The sequence below is a fragment of the Microcebus murinus genome, chromosome 3 (genome assembly GCF_040939455.1).
Source record: "Microcebus murinus isolate Inina chromosome 3, M.murinus_Inina_mat1.0, whole genome shotgun sequence".
Lineage (NCBI taxonomy): Eukaryota > Metazoa > Chordata > Mammalia > Primates > Cheirogaleidae > Microcebus > Microcebus murinus.
Window position 1 is genome coordinate 70,247,491 of NC_134106.1, and position 22,175 is coordinate 70,269,665.

General features: G+C 35.0%; 1 protein-coding gene across 1 annotated transcript in view; it reads left to right on the forward strand.

Moving 5' to 3' along the window:
* The window catches only part of DNAH6 (dynein axonemal heavy chain 6), a 299,735-nt gene that overhangs the window by 19,312 nt on the left and 258,248 nt on the right, over positions 1-22,175 (forward strand). Inside the window, exon 2 of the mRNA XM_012774259.3 lies at positions 12,357-12,589. Within this exon, the coding sequence (XP_012629713.3) occupies positions 12,357-12,589 (233 nt within the window). The remainder of the gene's footprint in view (positions 1-12,356; positions 12,590-22,175) is intronic.

Consider the following 22,175-nt stretch of genomic DNA (forward strand, 5'->3'; position numbering starts at 1 on the left):
GAAACAGATCTGACAAGCTGACCACTTCTCAAACAGATTGTTAACCAACCTCCTTATTTAAGCCCCAATTTCTGGAAATGATTGGTATTACCAATTCCCAGCTCTTTGGGGATTCTATAGTGTATATCAGGTTGATTACTCTTTTTCTCAACACTGCTTAGAATTCACCTTTTTGGGTGTCTGTTAAATCACTTATTATTCTATTTTTGCTTTCCAGAATTCAAATTGATATAGCTATTGTTTTTTCTCCCATTCTCCTGAGTTCTCTGTTTATAACTTTAAAAAATTCTTTTAGTAGAATTTTAAGAGGAAATAAAAGTAGTTTGATATGTTTAAAATGTCATATTTGCCCTACTGCCTACAGGAATAATCTTTTCAAACACTTTTTATCCAAATACCTCAGTGCCTTGGGAAATGTAATTCTCGAAGCTTCCTACTTTTGCCCAGTGTAGGTCACTCTCTTCTTACCATTTGAAAGCACAATTTCTGGACTATCAATATTGGTTTGTTTGCTGGTACAGAGTCTTTCTGGTATTAGCTTACTGAGTTCCAATATATCTTAAGGTAAAAAATAATGATACAGGCCGGGCGTGGTGGCTCACGCCTGTAATCCTAGCACTTTGGGAGGCCGAGGCGAGCGAATTGCTCTAGGTCAGGAGTTCGAAACCAGCCTGAGCGAGACCCCGTCTCTACCAAAAATAGAAATAAATTAATTGACCAACTAAAAATATATATACAAAAAATTAGCCGGGCATGGTGACGCATGCCTGTAGTCCCAGCTACTCGGGAGGCTGAGGCAGTAGGATCGCTGAGCCCTGGAGATTGAGGTTGCTGTGAGCCAGGCTGACGCCACAGCACTCACTCTAGCCTGGGCAACAAAGTGAGACTCTGTCTCAAAAAATAAAAAATAAAAAAAATAATGATACAGACTACAAAATCATGACAGAGGTAAAAGTTGACAGCAATCAGAAATTTCCTAGAAGACAATCTACTAAAATTAGAGTGGTAATTTATCTTAACATAGTGACTACTTTCTATAATATAATTAGTGCATATTCTATATATTGTAGGTTTTTCTATATCTTATATATCTATTTACTATAGCAAGAGTTGGAAAACCTTTTCTAAAGGACCAGGTAGTAAACATTTTTGATGTTGTGGGTCATATGGTCTCTGTTTCAACTCAACTCAGTTGTTGAAGTGAAAAAATAGCCATAGGAAATATGTAAACAAATGGACATGGCTGAGATCCAATAAAATGTTATTTACAAAAAAACAAGCAGAAGTCTAGATTTGGCCCATAGCATAGAATTTTCTAACCCCTACTCTATGCTATATATAGGGAATATATTATAATATACAGATTCTGTACTATATGTATATACTGTATCCCATATATATAATTTTTTTCAACAAAATTTTTTTCAACATTCTGAAATTCACATTTTCACTTAATATATTGAGTGCATTTCCCCATGTCATGTCATATGTATAGTTCTGCTTCATTTTTTTAATTGGCTAGGCCAATTTATTTTGTATCATAGTTTATATATTACATTTTATTTTAACATAGCTTCCATAAAAAATTTTTATGTAAAAATCTGTGTGCCCTTGATCATACATTTTTAAGGCAGATCTCTAAAAGAGAAACTACCTCTAAACCATAGGCATAACTTTTAAAAATCAACACATGCTGCAAAATTTCCCTCCAAAATACTATACTAATTTGAACTCTATGTAAGTGAAATTCCTGGGGTTAAAGAGTTATGTAAAAGAGTCATCATTGAATGTCTTTGAAAGGCTGTAGATGGAATTGGTGTCAGAAGACCAGATGGCTATGCAAGTGATGCCAATAGTCCAAGAGGAAGTTGGGTTGAAATACCCTTGGTAGACACAACAGTTTCAGGCCCCCAAATAGGTAAAGGGGTGAAATGCTGAGATTAATATTCAGAGAAGAAAAACTGATGTGGGATGGGACCAGGGCAGGCTGCTTGTTCAGTTTAAAGGAACTTTGACAACAGGCAAGAGCTCCCCACCAAAGCACACAGGTGTGGTGTGGGCAAGCATGAGGAACTAAGGCCACAGTGAGAAGGATAGGAGTGGCTGTCATTAGTTTGAGTTTGGACTCAAAGGCAGAATAGAATGGACAATCTGAGATCAGAGGCACCAGGTACCATTTGGAGATTTCCCCTGACAACCACATTGAGGAAAGGGCTGTCTCTGCTAAAGGATGTGGTCCTAGGAGGAGGGAGTTGGGGGCAGGAGTCTAGCTCCACTCAGAACAAATGCCCCAACTGCCTCAGCCCAGGACTCCCATGTTGATCTCTGTGTGTGAGCTCAGAACTAGTGGTTGTGTGTGAATGATTGGAGGCCCTGGGACCATCAATATTGGTTTGTTTGCTGTATACAGTTTTCCATAATACAGCATTTGACAAAGACCCTGAATAATATGCTGACTTTCAAGAAGCAAAAAGGAGTCTTAGGAGAATTTCTAGATGAAGTAGCTGATGTTCCTACTGAAATCATAATGTCACACTACATCTAGAATCTCACATTCAGTCCCAAGAGCCATTTTTAGTGTAGAATTACTAGGAAGAGTTGTGCAAAAATATCATATATTGACTGAAGAAGCTGCAAAGTTAGGAGGGAGAGATTTAAGGAAGGAAAATTGAGGGGAAATTATTTGTCTGTATTCAAGTATTTTAAAGGAGATCATGCAGACAGTGTGTAGAACTGACAAGAAAGTCGATTTTGACATCTACCAAAAACAACTTGCTGACAATTAGAGCTGTCCAATAGGTGCATGGAAGTATTAATAATACATTTTCTGTAACTGGCAGTGATCAGAGATGAGAATCCTACCTTATGGGTACCATTCCTGCCTTGCATATCCAGCAGACCAACTGGACACTCATTCTGTTCTCCTTAACAGCATTTATAAAATAAATAATCACCTGATTATTAAAATGCAGACTGATTCAGGAGGTCTAGGACAGGTCCTGAGATTTTGCATGTCTAACAAGCTCTCATGTGATTCCAATGCTGCTAGTCAGTGGACCACACCTCGAATAGCGAGGTCCTGTGGCAGAGACTCTCAGACTTGGCTGTACATTGGAATCACCTGGTGTAGGGGACACTTTAGCAAAATTACTGATGCCTGGGTCTCTCACTCTTAGAGAGTTTAATTAGTATGACGTGTGGCTTAAATGTGGCATCAGGATTTTTCAAAACTCTCCAAGTTATCCTAAAGTGCAATTAAATTTAAATGCACTTTAATCAAATTTTGTGTTTCAAAATCACAAAAACACTAACTCAGAGATGACTTTTCAAAGACCTTTAATTCCTGGAATATAATTAACTGAGCTTGTCTGGAGATTCTCATTCATACATATTCACATTTGTTCAACATTTTAGAGGAAAAATTTGCCATAATTATTAATTCTTATAACGTATGGGACATTACTGTGCAATGCCCCAAGTCCCTTCCAGATCTAAGAAACCATTGCCCTAATTCAAAATCTCCACCTTCTTTGGCAATGTACCCATTTGACCACAAGGTGGTGATGAAGCAACAGAATACGATATTACAAACCTCTCAGAAAATTGAGCAGCCCCTTTGTGTCCTATGCTAACACAGTTAAGAATGGCACCCTTGCAGAGTATGTCCCGTTCTTATTTCTGAGGGGTAATTGGTCACAAACTCCTTTGAGAATCTGATCAAAGCTATAGACAAAGAAATGTACACACACAAACATGAATGCAACTTTAAGCATAGATCCTGAAATTAAATTGTGAACAACCAAGGCTAAAGAGGCATTAACTCCATGTATACATTATATGAAGCTTCTACCACTCCCACCTACATCCTCAGCTGCTGATCATATCTTCTGCTTCATAGAGAAAAGATTCTGATTTACCAGGTCTAGCATGATCTATACCTGTATGTTTAGAAAGTCCCACCTGTGACTTTGAGGTGTAATACTAAAAATATAATTTTTAAATCAATTTTATTGTTATGATTTACATGTGATAAAATGCACACACTCTAAGATATACAGTATAATGAATTAGTACAAATTTATACACCCATGTGACCACCAAAATGATCAAGATACAAAACATTTCCATCACTCCCCAAAATTTCCTTGTTCCCTGCCAGTCACTCTTCTACTCTACTCCAGTCCTGGGCAACAAACTGATCTATTCCCAAGCACTACAGACGAGATTTACCTTTTCCAGAAATTCACATAATTCTAATTAGACAATATGTACTCTTTTGTGTCTGGCTTCTTTTGCTCAGCATAATGTTTTTCAGGTTTGACCCTGTATCAACAGTTTGTTCCTTCTTATTGCTGAGTAGAATTCCATGATACAGAGGTACCATGATTTGCCTATTCATTCACCCGTTGATGGACATTTGGGTTATTTCTAGGTTTGGCTATTACAAATAAAGCTGCTATGAACATTTGCATAAAAGACTTTGTATGGATATATGCTTTCATTTCTCTGGGTAAATACTGAGGAATAAAATGCCAGTCATGTGGTAACTTTATCCTCCTTCACTGACAATTTATTGCCTGTGTGGCTTTGGTAGAGTAACGTTACCTCTCTGAGCCTTAGTTGCAAAATGGTATTACCAACCCAGAATTTTAAGCCATTGAACTGCCCCAAGATTCTCTGTCATAGGCTATTGCTGGGAAATATTTAGAACATTAAAAACAAGTTGGCAAATTTGTTTTTTATAAACACAGAAAATTAGTATGGTAACATATTTTTATGAGTAGGCATGCTGTAACTTAGCAGCAAAACCATTATTGAATAACCAAAGGCTTAACATTAGGATAAAAATAACCAAGGAGGGACCAATTAAGAGTGTTACGGCATCTGAGCAAACTGGTGGTGTGTGTCATTAGGATTGCAGCCACAGACCCAATGACATTCCCTGGAAAGCCATGTGGCCTCCAACTCTCAACCTCTCCCCAACCTTGGGCATATTGTACACATCCCTTTAAAAGGCCCTGTTCCTTCCCAGCCCTCCACTTCTCCTCCTTGAACTCTGGACTGTGTTTGCTGTGTGCAGCATTGTCCTTCCAGGTGGGTTAGGTTTTTGTGCCTAAACTTCCACAGGACCACCAATCAGGTCCTGCAGTGAACCAAACAACTCATCCATCCCTCTACTTCGTTCTGTACTTCCCAAAAGTCTTGCAGAGACTAGATACTATAGCGGGGGTATTTTCGCCATCTCTCTTTTAAGAATCTGTAGGCTGAAGTACCAAACAGTCTCATGCCAAGCTCCCACCAGTCGTGACATTAGTAGGGTTCTCAACCTTGCTCCTTTGGCAGCATCTCCAGTCCTCACCCAGTCTTTAAATTCTCAGCCTTGCCTTTTCAGAGCTAGCTGGCCCCTAACTTATGGCTTATTCAGAGTGTGCTCAAAAAGGCTTGTAGCATTTATTTAAATCCCTTTACATTTGTTTCATATAAACATTCTAAAGTGAAAGCTTTGTTTTTTTGTTTTTGGGGTTTTTATTTATTTTATTTTTTTAGAATAGAAGCCTTCTCAAGTTTAAAAAATTGGAGAAATTGTTTCTATACTGAGTGATTTAATGAGGTTGTGGAAAACATCCAGAGATTCAAGCCAAAGTGCTCTTGCTTCTAAAAAGACTTGGTGAGCAGAGTTCAAAAGCAGCAAAAATAAGCAAAAGTACACTACATTTTGTACTGCTCAGACCCATCTGGGCTTGTACCCTGCTACAAATGTGCTACTTTTTTTTAATACCACCACAGCTTTATAGATGCAGTTCATCTTCCCTTCATCTTCCCTTTCTCTGGTAGCTATCACACCTCACTCTGCCCCTTGGGTTTTTCCTCACTGACTAGAGTAGCTGTCAAATGAGACAGTCTCCTATCTTTCATCTTCCTTGTTGTCACCAAAGATAGACACATAGACCCTTTGCCTGAAAATATTTCATTGCATATCACAACAGGGAAATAGATAGAAACAGCTAAGAGGGGTTGTTGTAAACATCTATGAAATGCTACCAAATCATTATACCTTGCCTATTCTTAAATCTCTTTGACATGATTCAGCTTCCCAGTAGCCATGAGATCCATTTTGCTATGACTCTGTATCTCAGTCACTTGGACTCTGAGTTCAAGCATAACCTAATTTGCCAGAATATCATCATCTCAGACAGGTTTTATCTACTTCAAGGCCAAGTCTAACATAACTTCGTTTCTAAAGTTCAGATTCTCAAATAATGTCCTATCTGTAAATATCTCCACAAACATTATACCTCCTCTATTTTCTTTTTCTTTCCTTTTTAGGCTGAAATTCAACTAAATTTAGATCTTATCCCAGAATTCTCTATGAATCTTACCTTCTCTTCTATACTTTCCATCATTTAGTCTCTATACTTCATTTATAATTATTTCTTCTTACCTATCCTCCAGTTCATTTATTTCTCTTTAGCTGTGTTTAATATGCTATTCTGTCTATCCACCAAGTTGGGGGGGAGGGTGGCGTTAAAATAAGTATAACAGCAAGTTTACCAATAGTGACATTTAGTATATTTACCCTGTTGTACAACAATCACCACTACCTAGTTCCATAATATTTTCATCATCCAATTGAAAACCCCATACTCATTAAGGAGTCACTCTCCAGAAGCCTTCTCCCCAGCCCCTGGCAATGACTAATCTGCTTTCTATATCTATGAATTTGCCTATTATGATATTTTACATAAATGGAATTATGCAGTATGTAGCCTTTTGTGTCTGGCTTTTTCACTTAGCATAAGGTTGTCAAGGTACATCCATGTTATAGCATATATAAGTACTTTCAACCACTAAGTTAACTTTGGTTATTGCAGTTTGCAGTTCTTCAATATATGCGATCATTTTTCAAATCTGTTACTCATTTTTATAGTTTCCAATACTCTTTTAATTTTTTCTAATTGGTCTTTTGTCTCCTAATTGTTTCAACATTTGCTTAGTACCCTTGTGTTTCTGTTTATATTATTCTCTCTCTCTCTCTCTCTCTCTCTTTCCTTCCCTTCTTTCCTTTCTTTCCTCCCTCCTTCCTTCCTTTCTTTTTTCTTTTAAAAATATGACTAGTTCCCATCCATGTTCTCATAATCTCTCATGTCACTGGTTGTCTTTAACCATATAGTGTATATTGCAACTGGAAATTAATTGCTGAAATAATTTGATGTCTAGAATGTTATATCTTTCTAGAGAGGTTTTTTTTGTTTTATGCAATTGTCTAAGGGATACTAGCCTACTGGGATCACTCAATTTCAGGTTTGAAATTTCCTGAGACAAATTGGCATTACTTCTTTAAATGTTTGATAGAATTCACCAGTGAAACCATCTGGTCCTGAGGCTTTCTTTGTTGTAAATTTTTATTACTGATTTAATCCCTTTACTTTTTATAGATCTATGCAGATATTCTATTTCTTATTGAGTCAGTTTGAAAGATTATGTGTTCTGGGAATTTTTCATTTCATCTAGATTATGTAATTTGTTGGTGTATAACCATTCATAGTATTCTCTTATAAACCTTTTTATTTTTGTAAGCTCAGTATTAATCTCCTCACCTTGTTACTGACTTTAGTAGTTTTAGTTTCCTCTCCTTTCTTATTGATCAGTCTAGCTCAATGTGTCATTTTTGTTGAACTTTTTAAGGAACTAACTTTTTATTTCATTTATTTGTTCTATTGCTTTTCTATTTGCTATTTCCTTTATCTCCACTCTGACCTTTATTTACTTTCTTCTCTTTGCTTTGGATTTAGTTTGCTATTCTTTTTCTAGTTCCTTAAGGTGGAAGCTTGGGGTTATTGATTTAATATCTTTCTTCTCCTTTAACATAGGCATTTACAGCTTATAAATTTTCTTGTGACTTCTTCTTTGATCCATTGGTTGTTTAAGTGTGTTGTTTAATGTTAACATATTTGTGAATTTTGCAGATTTCCTTCTGTAATTGGTTTTTTATTTTATTCCATGTTGTTGGAGAAGATACTTTATATGATTTCAATCTTTTTTTATTTCATCATATTATGGGGGTACAAATATTGTTAAGGTTACATATATTGCCCTTGCCACCCTTCCCCCGCCCCACCAAGTCAGAGCTTCTAGCGCGTCCATCCTCCAGGTGGTGCTCATCTCACTCAATACATAAGTATACAACCATCCCCTCCTTCCCCCTCCCACCCACCCAACACCCACTAAATGTGGTTTGTTGTTTTTGTTTTGTTTTGTTTTGACATTTTGGTTACATTTTATATCTTTGCCTCTCCCTAGGAAGGGTTAGAGGTATGCCATTCCCCTTCACAATGCTCACCACATCCCGGTGAGCACTACCACCATTTGAGCACCATAGTTTTAATCAGTCAGTACCAATTTGATGGCGAGTACATGTGGAGCCCATTTTCCTGATCTTGTGTTGCCTCACTTTAGATAATGGGCTTAAGCTTAATCCAGAGATAGCTAGCAGTGCTAACTCGCTGTCATTTCTTAGAAATGAGTAATATTTCATTGTGAACATATACCAAATTTTAATTATCCACTCATGAATTGACAGGCACTTGGGTTGTTTCCATGTCCTTGCAATAGTGAATTGTGCTACCATAAACATTTGGGTGCAGATGTTTTTAGAATGCCTTATGCTCTTTGGGGTAGATGCCTTGTATTAGGGAAAAAAACAAGTCTCAATAAATTTTAAAAGATTGAAATCATATCCATTTATGACAAACCCACTGCCAATGATTTCAATCTTTTAAAATTTATTGAGACTTGTTTTTTTCTCTAATACATGGTCTCTCCCAGAGAATGTTTCCTGTCTCCTGGAGAAAAATGTGTTTCCCATTGTTTTTGGAGTGAAGCATTCTGTAGATGTTTGTTATGTCTATTTGGTTGATAGTGTGTTCAATTATTCTGTTCCCTTATTAATCTTCTCTACAACTGTCTTAGTCCATTTTGTGTTGCTATAACAGAATACCATGGAGTGGGTAATTAGTAAAGAACGCAGATTGATTTCTTACAGTTCTGGAGGATGGGAAGTCCAAGATCAAGGGGCTGGCATCTGGTGAGTGCCTTTCTATTGTGTCATCCCATTGTGGAAGATAGAAGGGGAAGAGAGCAAACAGCATAGGGGGCCAAACTAGCTTTTATCACAAGCCCACTCTCTCAATAACTAACCCACTCCTGAGATAACATTACTCCATTCGTGAGGGTGTCTGCCCTTATAACCTAATGATCTCTTATACCCCACCTCCTAACACCATTGCATTAGGAATTAAATTTCCAACACATGAACTTTGGGGAACACAAACAAACCATAGAAGTAGTTGCTCTATCCATTACTAAAAGTGGAGTAGTCTTCAACTCTTAGTGTTGAATTATCTATTTCTTACTTCAATTCCATCAGTTTTTGCTTCATGTATTTTGAGAGTTTGTTGTTTGGTGAATATATATTTATAATTGTTATATCTTCTTGATGGATTGACTCTCGTCATTATATAATGTCCTCTGTCTCTCATCACACCTAAGTATTTGTCTCAGAGTCAATTTTGTCTGATATTAACTAGTATAGCCATTTCAGCTTTCTTTTGGTTAGAGTATACATGGAATATTTTTTTCCATCCTTTTATTTTCAACCTATCTGTGTCTTTGGATCTATATTCTCTTGCAAACAATATGTATTTGGATCATGGTGGGGTTTTTTAATCCATTCTGCCAATTTCTGATTTTAACTCAAGTTTAATACATTTCCATTTAATGTAATTACTGATGAGGAAGGACTGACTTTGCCATTTTCTGTTTGTTTTTTCTATATTTCTCTCATCAATTATTCCATTATTGCCTTCTTTTGCATTAGGTAGTTTTTGTTAAGTGTGCGATTTTGGTTCATTTTTTGTTTCTTTAGTGCAACTAGCCCTAAACTTTGGTAAGGTTGTCTCCATACAGCATTAGCAACAGTTTTGGGGGACTTAAGTGGGACTAAACGCCAGAACAAGATCCAGGGTTGGCTTTGGTATATAAGGTGCAGGAACCAAGTAATATGGGCTCGTGCTATGCCTGACCCTAGGTTATCTTTCAAGTGGAAAAGAAAACTAGTTGAAAGACCATAGTGGAGTTTGAGGCCAAGAAAAGCCCACATTTTTTACACCTTAGGACACTCAGGAGGAGGTCGGTGGATGGGGCAGGGATGCAAGATTGTTTCTTCCTTGAGAGTGGGACCACCACTGTGTACACAACATATGTCCCTCTCCTGAAATTCTGACTCTTCCAACTAGAAGAATTTAGAATAAAGTGGACGTCAAGTCAGTGTTAAGCCTCTTGAGGGGAAACAGAAAAGAGATTGGGATGAGCGTCGGACGTAGAAGAGCTAAAGAACAAATAGAATCAAAACCACCTTATTTGGCTGCCTTGCCTTCACCCCCTAGGCAGCTCTCAGTTGCCTGCACAGACTAGAAACCAGGCTGTGCGATTTCTGCACCGACCAGCGACTTAGGAAATGTTCTGGAGACGCTGATTGGTTCGATTGCCCGGTGCACTCCTGAACGGAGAGTTGTGGCTGGCTGAGGAGTTGCTATGGCGACATGTCACACAGGGTCTCCGTGAGGTAACATAGAGGCCTGGTGGCTGCTAGGCAACAGGAAACATTGCAGACTAGAGCCGACTTTCTACTCTCAGAGCAGGCGTTGCTTTCTGTCTCTGGAGACCCTCGGCGAGGAATGCTCTTGTGACTTGGTGAGTCCTGCAGAACCGGGCCTTGTGGCTGGGCTCTGACTTCTCGGATAAAAACAGCCTGGCTCTCAGAGAACATAAGGAAAGGCTCAGAGAGACAAAGAAAGTCAATGGAAAAGCATTTCAGCGATTACTTATTATCTACTTACCATTTTAAAGGGGTGGAAAGTGAGGAATGGGGATCTTCGGTGTGACTTGTCCGAGATCGCACGCTGAGTGTTAAATCTAGATCTGTCTGCACTATTCAATACGGTAGCCACTAGCCTCATGTGGCTAGTCTGAATGAGATGTGCTCTACATATAAAATACACCCTGGATTTCGAAGGCATGGTACCCAAAAATAAAATAAAATAAAATATCACAATAATTTTTACATTGATTGTGTGTTGAAATGATTAATATTATGCATATGGTAAATAAAACATATTTCAATTAATTTCACCTGTTCCTATTTGAGTTTTTTTAAAAATGTGACTACTTGAAAAATTAAAATGCATACGAGGCTCTCATACTTATATTGACTAGCAGGAATCTAGTCTAAAACCTAGGTCTTAAGACTCCTGATTCAAGACCCCTTGTGTTTAATACTGTTTTCAAAGGTGTTTTGAAGTACCTCCACCCATCTGATGGGGTGGGAGTGTGTGTGGTAGTGAGGAGTGTAAGACCACTACAAAAGGCTCTTGGTTCTAGTGTTTCAGGACTTTGCTACTCAAAGTGTATGTGAGTCAGAATCTGTATTTTAATAAGCTCCTCAAGGGATTCTTCCGCACTTTAAAACTCCAGAAGCACTGTTTGGGGATTTAGCCCTTTGTTTCTTTGTTTCTTCAAGTATCTAAGCTGTATTGAGAATTACCTGCATTTTTTTTTTTCTTTTTTTTGAGACAGAGTCTCGCTTTGTTGCCCAGGCTAGAGTGAGTGCCCTGGCGTCAGCTTAGCTCACAGCAACCTCAAACTCCTGGGCTCAAGCAATCCCTACTGCCTCAGCCTCCCTAGTAGCTGGGACTATATGCACGCACCACCATGCCCGGCTAATTTTTTCTATATATATTAGTTAGCCAATTAATTTCTTTCTATTTTTAGTAGAGACGGGGTCTCACTCTTGCTCAGGCTGGTTTCGACCTCTTGACCTCGAGCAATCTGCCAGTCTCGGCCTCCCAGAGTGCTAGGATTACAGGCGTGAGCCACCGCGCCCGGCCAATTACCTGCATTTTGAACAAGTTCCCAAGGAAATGTTTTGCACACTCAAAAATGAGAAACATTGATCTCAATACCGATTGCATTTCTCTTCATCTTTCCAAATCTAGGGCAGTGTGGTCCCCAGATCAGTGGCAGCAACAGCACCCAAGAACTTGTTAAAAATGCAAGTTCCTGGGTTCCTTCTCAGCCAGCTATAGGGGTCCTTGAAGTCCAGGCACAGTTTCTAATTTTTATTCCTCTAGTTCAAGTCCTTGGTTACAGAAGACTAGGATAATTTTGATTATCCTAGTCTTTGGAGGGAGGGAATGAATTCAGCTCTCCCTAGTCCTTAAGTCCCCATCCACTAGCCCCCTTCCCTAATCATTTTGCTCCACTTTTCATTTTTCCTTTCCTGGCCCTATCTTTTCCAGGACTAAGAATGGCTTCTCCGGCCAGAGACAGTGAATTTCACGTGAAAATTATTGAAGAACATGGAGAAAATCGTAGGCTTTCAAGACTGCAAAGTATAAGAGGAAAGGGAAGAGTGAGTTATGTAACACCCACAGAAAATGACTCTGATACACAAACTCTGACATTTAGTCAAACTACAAAAGCTCAGGAGAGAACAAGAAAACGACAACAGCCTATAAAATTGGAGCCTCTGGTAAGTTCAAAAACCAGCATTTTAGCCATTTTTTGGCTACAGAGGAAGTTGCAAAACTGCTTTGGAGGATGGAAGTCATTTCCTCACTCATAATTGGCAGAGAAGGAATGAAAACCTAAAAGTTAAGAAATTGTTTATGAAGTTGTAAACACTGTAAATATTTATTTAAAAATATTAATTTCTAGGCATTAAGTTGTAGGATGTAGTGGTGAACAAAGTTTTCTAGTGAGTAAATCCTCTTTAGAATTATGTACAACGTAGATACTTAACTATGTAGGTTATAAGGCTTTTTGTAGATATTAGGATACCACTTAAGACTGGAAACTTCAGTAAAAGTATTATATATATTTATATAGTTTTATTATTTTCATAGTACATGTCTGATGTTTTAAAAAATTTGCACGTCTGAAAATTCTTAACTTTAAGAAACAATTTATACCCTTAGATAATTATAAGTGAATATAAAGGAACAGTAAAAGTATATAAAAGAAAAAGTGAAAATTCTTACCCCTACCCTCAGACATTAACTGCTATTAGTAGTGGTTATGAGTCTCTCAGACAGTTGTATGTGTTTATTTTCAAATATGTTTGCATATATATGTGTGTTTATAAATATAGTTTTTAAAAGTAAGATTATACAATATATACTGATCTTCAAAGTGCTTATTTCACTTAGACATATAGAATATTTCTAATCCATGCATATAGAGGAATCTTTTCTAACAGCTACCTTGTATCTTGTTATATGGATGTGCCATAATGCAGTACCCATTAACTGGTCTCCTATTGATGGGAGTTCAGGTTGTTTCCTTTTTGGTTTGTTGTTGTTGTTATTTTGCTATTTCAGATAATGCTGTGTTGAATGAACTTGTCTTTGTACATATAAAGATGGATTCCTAGAAATGGTATCTTATAGGTCATGGAATATGTACATTTTTAATGTTGAAAATATTGTCCCAATGGCCTCTAGAAAGATTAAATCCATTTACTTTTCCACCTATAGAGTAATAGAGGGCCTGTTTACCCACATCTTTGTCAAACCTGATGCTATCAGTTCTTTTATTTTTGCTAGTCTGATAGGTTAAAAATGGCATCAACATTGTGAATATACCTACCCTTATTAATGAAGTTCAGTATATTTTCATTTATTCATCAGCCCATCCATATATTACTTGTTTTGTGCATTATGAGTTCACAGTCTTTGTCCACTTTAAAATTGTTTGCTTTTTATCTTATCATTTTTTGAGTTTTTAAAAATATATTATATATATTGATCTTTGTTTTATTATTTCTGAAACTTAACTGAGTACTGATTTCTTTTGAAGGAAAACATTCTTGAGGATCCATAGTGCTGATTTTTAGTTTTTATTTAATATTATTTTATGGAAAAAATACTAAGTTTGGAATTAACTGTAATTGTTAACAGACTAACATATTAAATACAAAGAAAATTACAAAACCAATACAACTGAAATTAGTACAATCAATACAAATGCAAAATATTATAACAGTTGTCGTTGAGTTAACACTGAACTTGCATTTGCAAGGTGTGGGTATGGCACTGACTGCTGCCGCCCTATTCTCCAGAGTTCAATGTGCCTGCATTATCACGTTATGTGAGGCATCAAGTCCTGCCTCCCTTTTATCTTCCATGGAATTAGTATGAAACCTTTCACATCTCTTTCTGACACATTTGCCTTCCTTGATAAAAGAGTATCATTAACCATTGATGATTAAAGTAGTTCTACTTGTCACCAATGCAATTCATTCATGTATATTAAATTTTTGATACATGCCTATTATATGTGAGGCTCTGACCCGTGCTCTGAGGCTGCAGCAATGAACAAAACAGATAAGATTCCTGCTGACATTCTAGTAACTCTAAATAGACTGAACAATTTCATCTAATGATAGATACTATTAAGAAAATAATATTAATACAAAGATTGTGGTAGAGACAGATAGGAGACTACTTTAGATTGGTTGATTACATATGTCATCTGAACAAGTCCCAGCCCATAGCCTGTATCAACTGTCAGACTTGTAAATAAAATGGACAAGCCTTTGAGCTATCTCAGTTGATGCCAAGTGGAACAGAGGCAGGCTATCCCCACTGAGCTCTGCCTAAATTGCAGAATTTTTAGCAAAATTAATGTTTTTCAAGTTGCTAAGTTTGAGGCACTTTGATATACTCTAATAGATAGCTGAAATAGTATAAATAATATGTGAACATAATAATTCATACAATATTAAAAATAATAAGGAATAAAGTGAAAATGACCTGAAGTTTCATCATGCAGAAAGTAGCTTAATATGCAAGTGATTAATTTCACTGGTGTGGGGTGTCTGTAGTTTGATTTGTTTTAATGGAGTTAAAACTCCATTAAATGGTGTAATGGTGTATACAGCATTATATACCAATGTATACAGCATTACCAACTCCCCCTGCCTCCCTCTTTCTTTCCTCTTTTTTTCTTTTACATTTTTTCCTTACTTGCAATTTCCCCAATCTCAGACCCCCTTTTCTATGGCATCTAACATTATCAAATCTAGTATATATATTGTTTCTTGCCTTTCCCCATGCTTAAACAGTTTTATACAAATAAATAAATACACACAAAAAATATAAACTAGGAAATTTACTATTTGTTTGTAAAACATTATAAATATTTTATAAATACAGTACTCTGCATTTTGATTTTTGTACTTGAATATACATTGTGGAACTTTCTAGAAGTCAGGTATTATTTCTGTAACATATATTTTTAGTGGTTGCATAGTATCCCATTGCTTGAATAGTCCATAGTTTACTAAATCATGCTCTTCTTTTGGGATGTTCAGGTTGTTTGGCCAATATTTAAAATGGTGCAGAAAAATTGAATTGTCCTTCTGTACTGGTGGTATTCCTATGAGACAGAGTCCTATGAGTGGTATTGTTGAGTTGATGAAAAAGTTATGTATTTAATTATATTTAATTTTGTATATTAATTTTTATATGATTATATTGAATATGTAATTTTATTTATTTCACACATATTTTACCTGGGAACCAGTGTCTCAACCCAATGCACGTGTGTCATCCAAATTAAATTTTACTTTCATCCTTAACTTAGGTTTTACTGTAATCTCTTTCAACCTTTGATTGCCTGATTTAGATGGGTGAAACTGTACCCTCACACAGACTGCAGCTAATTTTTTTTCTGTGTAATTAGAGTTCTGTTCCTCCTATCTTTTTATATTATGCTTTGTTTTCTCTACATTTATCTTTGTTTCATTGGCCACCATTATATACTCATTATTTTGAGTATATAATGGTATACTCAGTGGTATACTCAAGTATATAATACCATTTTACCACATTTTATTTCATTTTATAATATTTATGTAGTTGAATTTATGTCTTCTGAGTTTTATGTAATACTTAGGCCCTCCATTCAGTAAAATTATGAAATTAAAATTATCTAGTGGCTTCTTAGATATAGTACCTTTTTATAAAATACTTTAAAGATTATTCTTGTTATTTTTGACATTTTACATTTAAATCTTTGATCTATTCAGCATTTTTCTCAGTGTATCATATGTGGGTATCCATTTTTTTCCTGTTGTTTCATCATCATTTATTGAATAATATATTTTTCTGAAATTGTAATCTTTATTATAAATTATACCCCCTTATGTATATTTTTAGTGTGTTCTGGACTTTCTGCTCTGGTCCAGTGATCTCAATTTCTATTCATCTGTCCAGAATACAGTTTAGTTATTATAGTTTTATAACAGATTTTGATATATTGCAGGACTGGTCTTGATTGATAATTTTTTATCAGAATTTTCCTGGCTCTTATTTTTTATTATTTGTATGTATCAATTTAGGATCAGTTTATGTTATCTCTAAGTTGGTATTTTTGTCACAATCATATAAAATTTATAGATTAATTAGAATTGACATTGTTAGTATAAATTGGCCTTCCAAACCAAGAACAAAATAGGGTTTTTATTTGTTTGATTTTTCTTTTGTGACCATCATGAATGCTTTAAAATTTTCTCCATAAAACTCTTACATATTTCTTACTAAGTTTATTTTCAGTCTATTCTTTCTCTATGCTAATTTTGTGCTAGTATTTTTGGGGATTACTCTCTTGAGTTTTTCAAGTAAACAATAAAATCATCTGATAATAATGATACTTTTGCCACCTTATTTCCAATTTTTATATTTATACATTTTCTTTGGACTAATTGAATTGGCTAATACCTCTAGAACATTATCAGCAATAGTGGAGATGGTGGACATCTTTGTCATTCTGAGTTTTCTAGAAGTCTTTCTAGTGTTCCTCTATTAAGCATGATGTTAGCTATTGAGATGTTAAGGGAGTATCTATTGTTTTTTGATTAATGATTTTTATTAAAAATAGATGCTGAATTTTATCAAATAACTTCTGATACCTATGAAGATGGTCATGTGATTTTTCCCACAGTTAACGTTTGGCTTTTTTTTTTTTTTCAGTTATGTTTTTCATGCTCACTGAGGTTTAGTGGCTTGCTATAATAAGGTTCTGTATTTTTCTTGTTAATTAAATTTTAATTATTTTTTGTTCCTTATTGTAAATGGATTTTCTTCCCCAATTTCTGTTTATTTTCAGTACATAGAAAAGCAATGGATTGTATATTTATTTTTTAACCAGAAATCTCAATAATATCCTTTTAAACTCTTATATTTACTGTAGTAGTTATGCTTTTATTTTCAAGCTACATAATAAATGCAATACACAATTAGATAATTTTGCCTTTATTTTCTAGTGTTTATATCAACTACTTTATTTTCTAGTTCAAAGGTCAGCAAACTGTGATCCACAAGTCAAATCCAGCTCTCTGGACTTTTTTTTAATAAATAATGTTTTATTGGATTGCAGCCAAGTCCATTTATTTACAAATCATCTAAGGCTGCTTTCATGCTACAATGGTAGTGTAGCTGCGATAGAGACTGCATGGTTCACAACACCTGAAATATTTACTATCTGGTTTTTTACAGAAAAAAATTTCTGACCTCTCTTCTAGGTGCTCCAAATAAGCTGAGAATTGAATAATAAAAGTGTTAATGAAAATAATGATCTTGTTCTTGATTTTAATAATGTCTTTAGAGTTTTACTTTTCAGTAAAAGTAAAAATGGGTGATATTTACCTTTGATTTTGCCAAATAGTTTATATCATATTAAGATGTTTACTTTAATCCCTATTTTATTATTATGAACATTTCAAATATACAAAACATTACAAAGAGAAATATAATAAAGAAGTACTTATACTCCAAATTAATAATGTTGAATTTTGCTTACTTTGCTTTAACATCTTTTTTTTTTTTTGAGACAGAGTCTCACTCTTGCCCAGGCTAGCATGCCCTGGCACGTCAGCTAGCTCACAGCAACCTCAAACTCCTGGGCTCAGGCAATCCTCCTGCCTCAGCCTCCCAAGTAGCTGGAACAACAGGCATGCACCACCATGCCCAGCTAATTTTTCTATATATATTTTTAGTTGGCCAATTAATTTCTTTCTATTTTTAGTAGAGACATGGTCTCACTCTTGCTCAGGCTGGTTTCAAACTCCTGACCTCGAGTGATACGCCCACCTAAGCCTCCCAGAGTGCTAGGATTACAGGTGTGAGCTACTGCTCCCAGCCTAACATCTATTTTTTAAGGGAATAAAATGTTATAGAGATAGTTCAAATACCTTTTATACCCCATCCTGGTCTCAGTGCCCTTACTCCTTCCTCAGTCATGACCACTATTATGATTAAATAAATCTATCCCATTTTTAAATATTTTTACCACTTCATTTTAAAAGCTCATTTTCTTCCAACATTTTATTATGAAAAGTTTCAAATACACAGAAAATATGAAAGAATAGTACAATGAATATTTTGTACCTTCTACCTATATTCAAGAATTGTTTTGTCATATTTGCTTTATGTCTCTCTCTATATACATATACATGCTTATTATTTTGTCATTTAAATTAAGTGATAAACATCATGAGACTTTACTTTTAAATACTTTGGAATGCAATCCTAAGAATAAGAACAATTCCCTGCATACCATAATACCATGATCACCCCTAAGAAAATTAATAATTCTATGTTTTCATCTAAAATCTAGTTCACATTGAAATTTCTTCAATTATTTCTAGAATGTATTTTATAACTTTTTACCCCAGCAAAGATTTCATTATGACTAATGTACTGAATTTGGTAGTTATGTCTCTTTAGTCTCCTTTAGTCTAGAAAAGTCTTATACCTAATTTTTTTTTTCTTGGAAAGATTGACTCATTGAAGAACCCAGGACTATTTTGTTATATATAGCACATTTTGAATTTGTCTGATTGTTTTTCATGGTGTCATTTGATGTGTTTCTCTATTTCCTGTAAATCTAGAGGCTTGACTAGAATCCAGTCAAACTTTTTTGGCAGGAGTGCTTCATAGGTAATATTGAAAACTTTATATCTTATCAGATCAGGAAGTGTATAAAATCATATTGTCTCACTATCCATGATGTTCAGTTTAAACACTTGGTTAAGGTGGTAACTGTTTAGCAAATTAATACATAATCTGTGGATGATCATTTGGCATTGAAACGTTTTACAAAATCATTTTAGCCTTCATCGATGATACTTACCTGAATCAAGTATTACACTGGAGATGGCAAAATATTAGTTTTAATTCTGTCCTTCCTTCTGCACTTATGAGTTGTAGTCATCTAAAAATAAGAGCTTCTCTTTCCCCTGCCCCCGCAATTTAAGAAAAATCCATGGATTCACAGCTTTTTATTTATTCAATGTATTTAAAATCAATTACAGACTGTTTTTTTTTTGATGTTCAAATTGCCCCATACAATTATTCATTAGCATTCTTCTGTAAAGAATAGATTTACCTTCTCTTACTCTGTCACCTGGGCTAGAGTGCAGTGGCATGATCATAGCTCACTGCAACTTCAAACTCCCAGGCTCAAGCAATCTTCCTATCTCAGCCTCCCAGATAGCTAGGACTACAGACATGCACCACTATGCCTGGCTAATTTTTATTTTTTGTAGAGGCAAAGGTCTTGCTACGTTGCCCAGGCTGGTCTTGAACTCCTGGCTTCAGTGATCCTCCCGTTTCAGCCTTCCAAAATGTTAGGATTACAGGGGTGAGCCACGGCGCCCAGCCTGGATTTATAGCTTTTTTAAAATTCAGTGTTATACTCCATTACTGTCATTTTTCATTTTGATGCTTAAATTTATCCAGAGCTGTGTCCTTAAGTCCCTTTGTCTTTTGAACGTATCAGCAATAGCGTTTGAGTACTTCTTTGCTTTCCGACACAGCAGGATATTCAAGGTTTACCTTGTATTTTCCATGCCCTAGCCATGGAGTTAGGCACTCTTTTTAGTGAGAAAAGGTATTTAGAACCCAAGATGTGGTTACTGTGTGTACACATTGCTACAAGCCATCATTGCTTTTAGACCTTTTCAATAAACAGAGTTAGGATATGTGTGTGTGTGTGTAATTAATTAATCTTTAATTTACACTGACACTTCTAATTCCAATCCAATGCATACAGGTTTTTTCTTAACCTTCTTCCTTCTATATTTGTACTTCATTCTCCTACAGTGAAAAATGTGTTTCTTAATAACACCAGCATACTTACTCATTTTCTTAAGCCTTCAATATCCAAAAAAGTTTTGAAATTGCTACCTCAATATCACTACAACAACAAACCTACCAATAAAATTAAAGATTTCTTGAGTGATAATTAGAAAGCCTTTCTCTTTATCCAGTTTATAAAGGAATTCACCTATGTTTCTTTCTAATACTTGTATGGCATCAATTTTTATATTTATATCTCTGATCCATCTAGAGTTTATTCTTATTTATGGCACGAGGTATGTATCAAATTTTGTTTTTTAAATGATTTTTCCAGCTGTTCCAGCACCATTTATTGAAAATAGTATCTCTTTTTAAATTACACTCTTGCTTTTATTCAGAAAAAATTTAAAACCTGAATGGGAAACACTAGGAAGACCTAAATAAAGGTCTACCACACTCATGGAAGGCAAGAATCAATACAGTAATAATATAAAACAATCCCATAATTGATTTCACTGTAATTCAATCTTAATCAGATTCCCAAAGGCTACTTCTTGGCTCTTAATATTATCCTGAAATACATGTAGAAGAATAAAGGTCTGAAAATTATTTATAAAAGCTTGGAAAAAAGACATAACAGTAAGTGCTGACTTGCCCAACTAGATATTAAGATTTTTAAACAAAGTTTTAATAATTAACACAGTATACAATAACCAAGTTATATAAACCAACAGGACAGTATAACAAGCTCCCCAAAAGAGTCACAACAAAATATAAACTTTAAATATGTCAGATGTAGCATAAAAAATCAGTTGGGAAAAGAATGGGTTATTTAATAAATGGTGCTATAATGAATGGTTATTTATATAAGGAAAAAATAGAGTCCTACTTCACATAATACTAAAAACTAAATTCTAAATAGATTAAAGAAAACATAAAGGAAGACTATCTTTCTGAACTCAGAATAGGGAAGGATTTGTTAGACAAAGTAGACTTCAGAGCAAAGAATATTCCAGGGATAAGGAGGGTCATTTTATTATAATAATAATTGGGACAATATGTTAAGTACACATAACAATCTTAAACATTTATGGACCTGCTAAGACAGCTTCCAACTATTTGAGGTAAAGACCTACAGAACTGCAAATAGAAACAAACTAATCCACAATTATAGTCAGAAATTTTAATACCCCTATCTTAATAATTGATAGAGGAAGTAGACAAAATCAGCAAGGAAGTAGAAGACTTGAGCACCATCAATCAACTTGATATAATTGAAACATATAGAACACACCACCCAACAACAGCAGAATACATTTTCAAGTACTCCTAATACATGTACCAATATACACTGTGTTTTGGACACAAACAGGTCTCAATAAATTTAACAAGTTTCAAGTTACATAGAGTTTGTTCTCAAACCATCATAAAATTAAATTAGCTCTTGAAATAGCTCTTGAAAATTCCTAAATATTTTCAAAACTAAATAATATACTTTCACATAATCCATTAAATCAAAAAAGAAATCACAAGGGAAATTAGAAATTATTTTAGACTGAATTAAAGTGAAAATAATATATCAGAATGTATTGGATTCTGCTAAAGCAGTAGTTAGGGAGAAATTTAAAGCAGTAAAAACCTATCATAGAAAATAAAAAATCTCTTAACTCTCAAACTAATTAACTCTACTTCCTTCAAAAGAAACTAGCAAAATAGGAGCAAATTAAACACAAGTAAGCAGAAGGAAGGAAGTATTAAAAGTCATGTAAAGATAAAAAAATAATATCAATAAAACCAAAGACTAGTTTTTTGAGAAATTTTTTTCTAAAAACAATAAACCCCTAGCCATATTATTCAGGAATAATATGGTGGCATTATTGGCATAATATGGTGGCATAATAAAAGGTGGCATCACTACTTATTCTACATATTTAAAGGGATAATAAGAGAATATTATGGCCAACTTAATGTTTATAA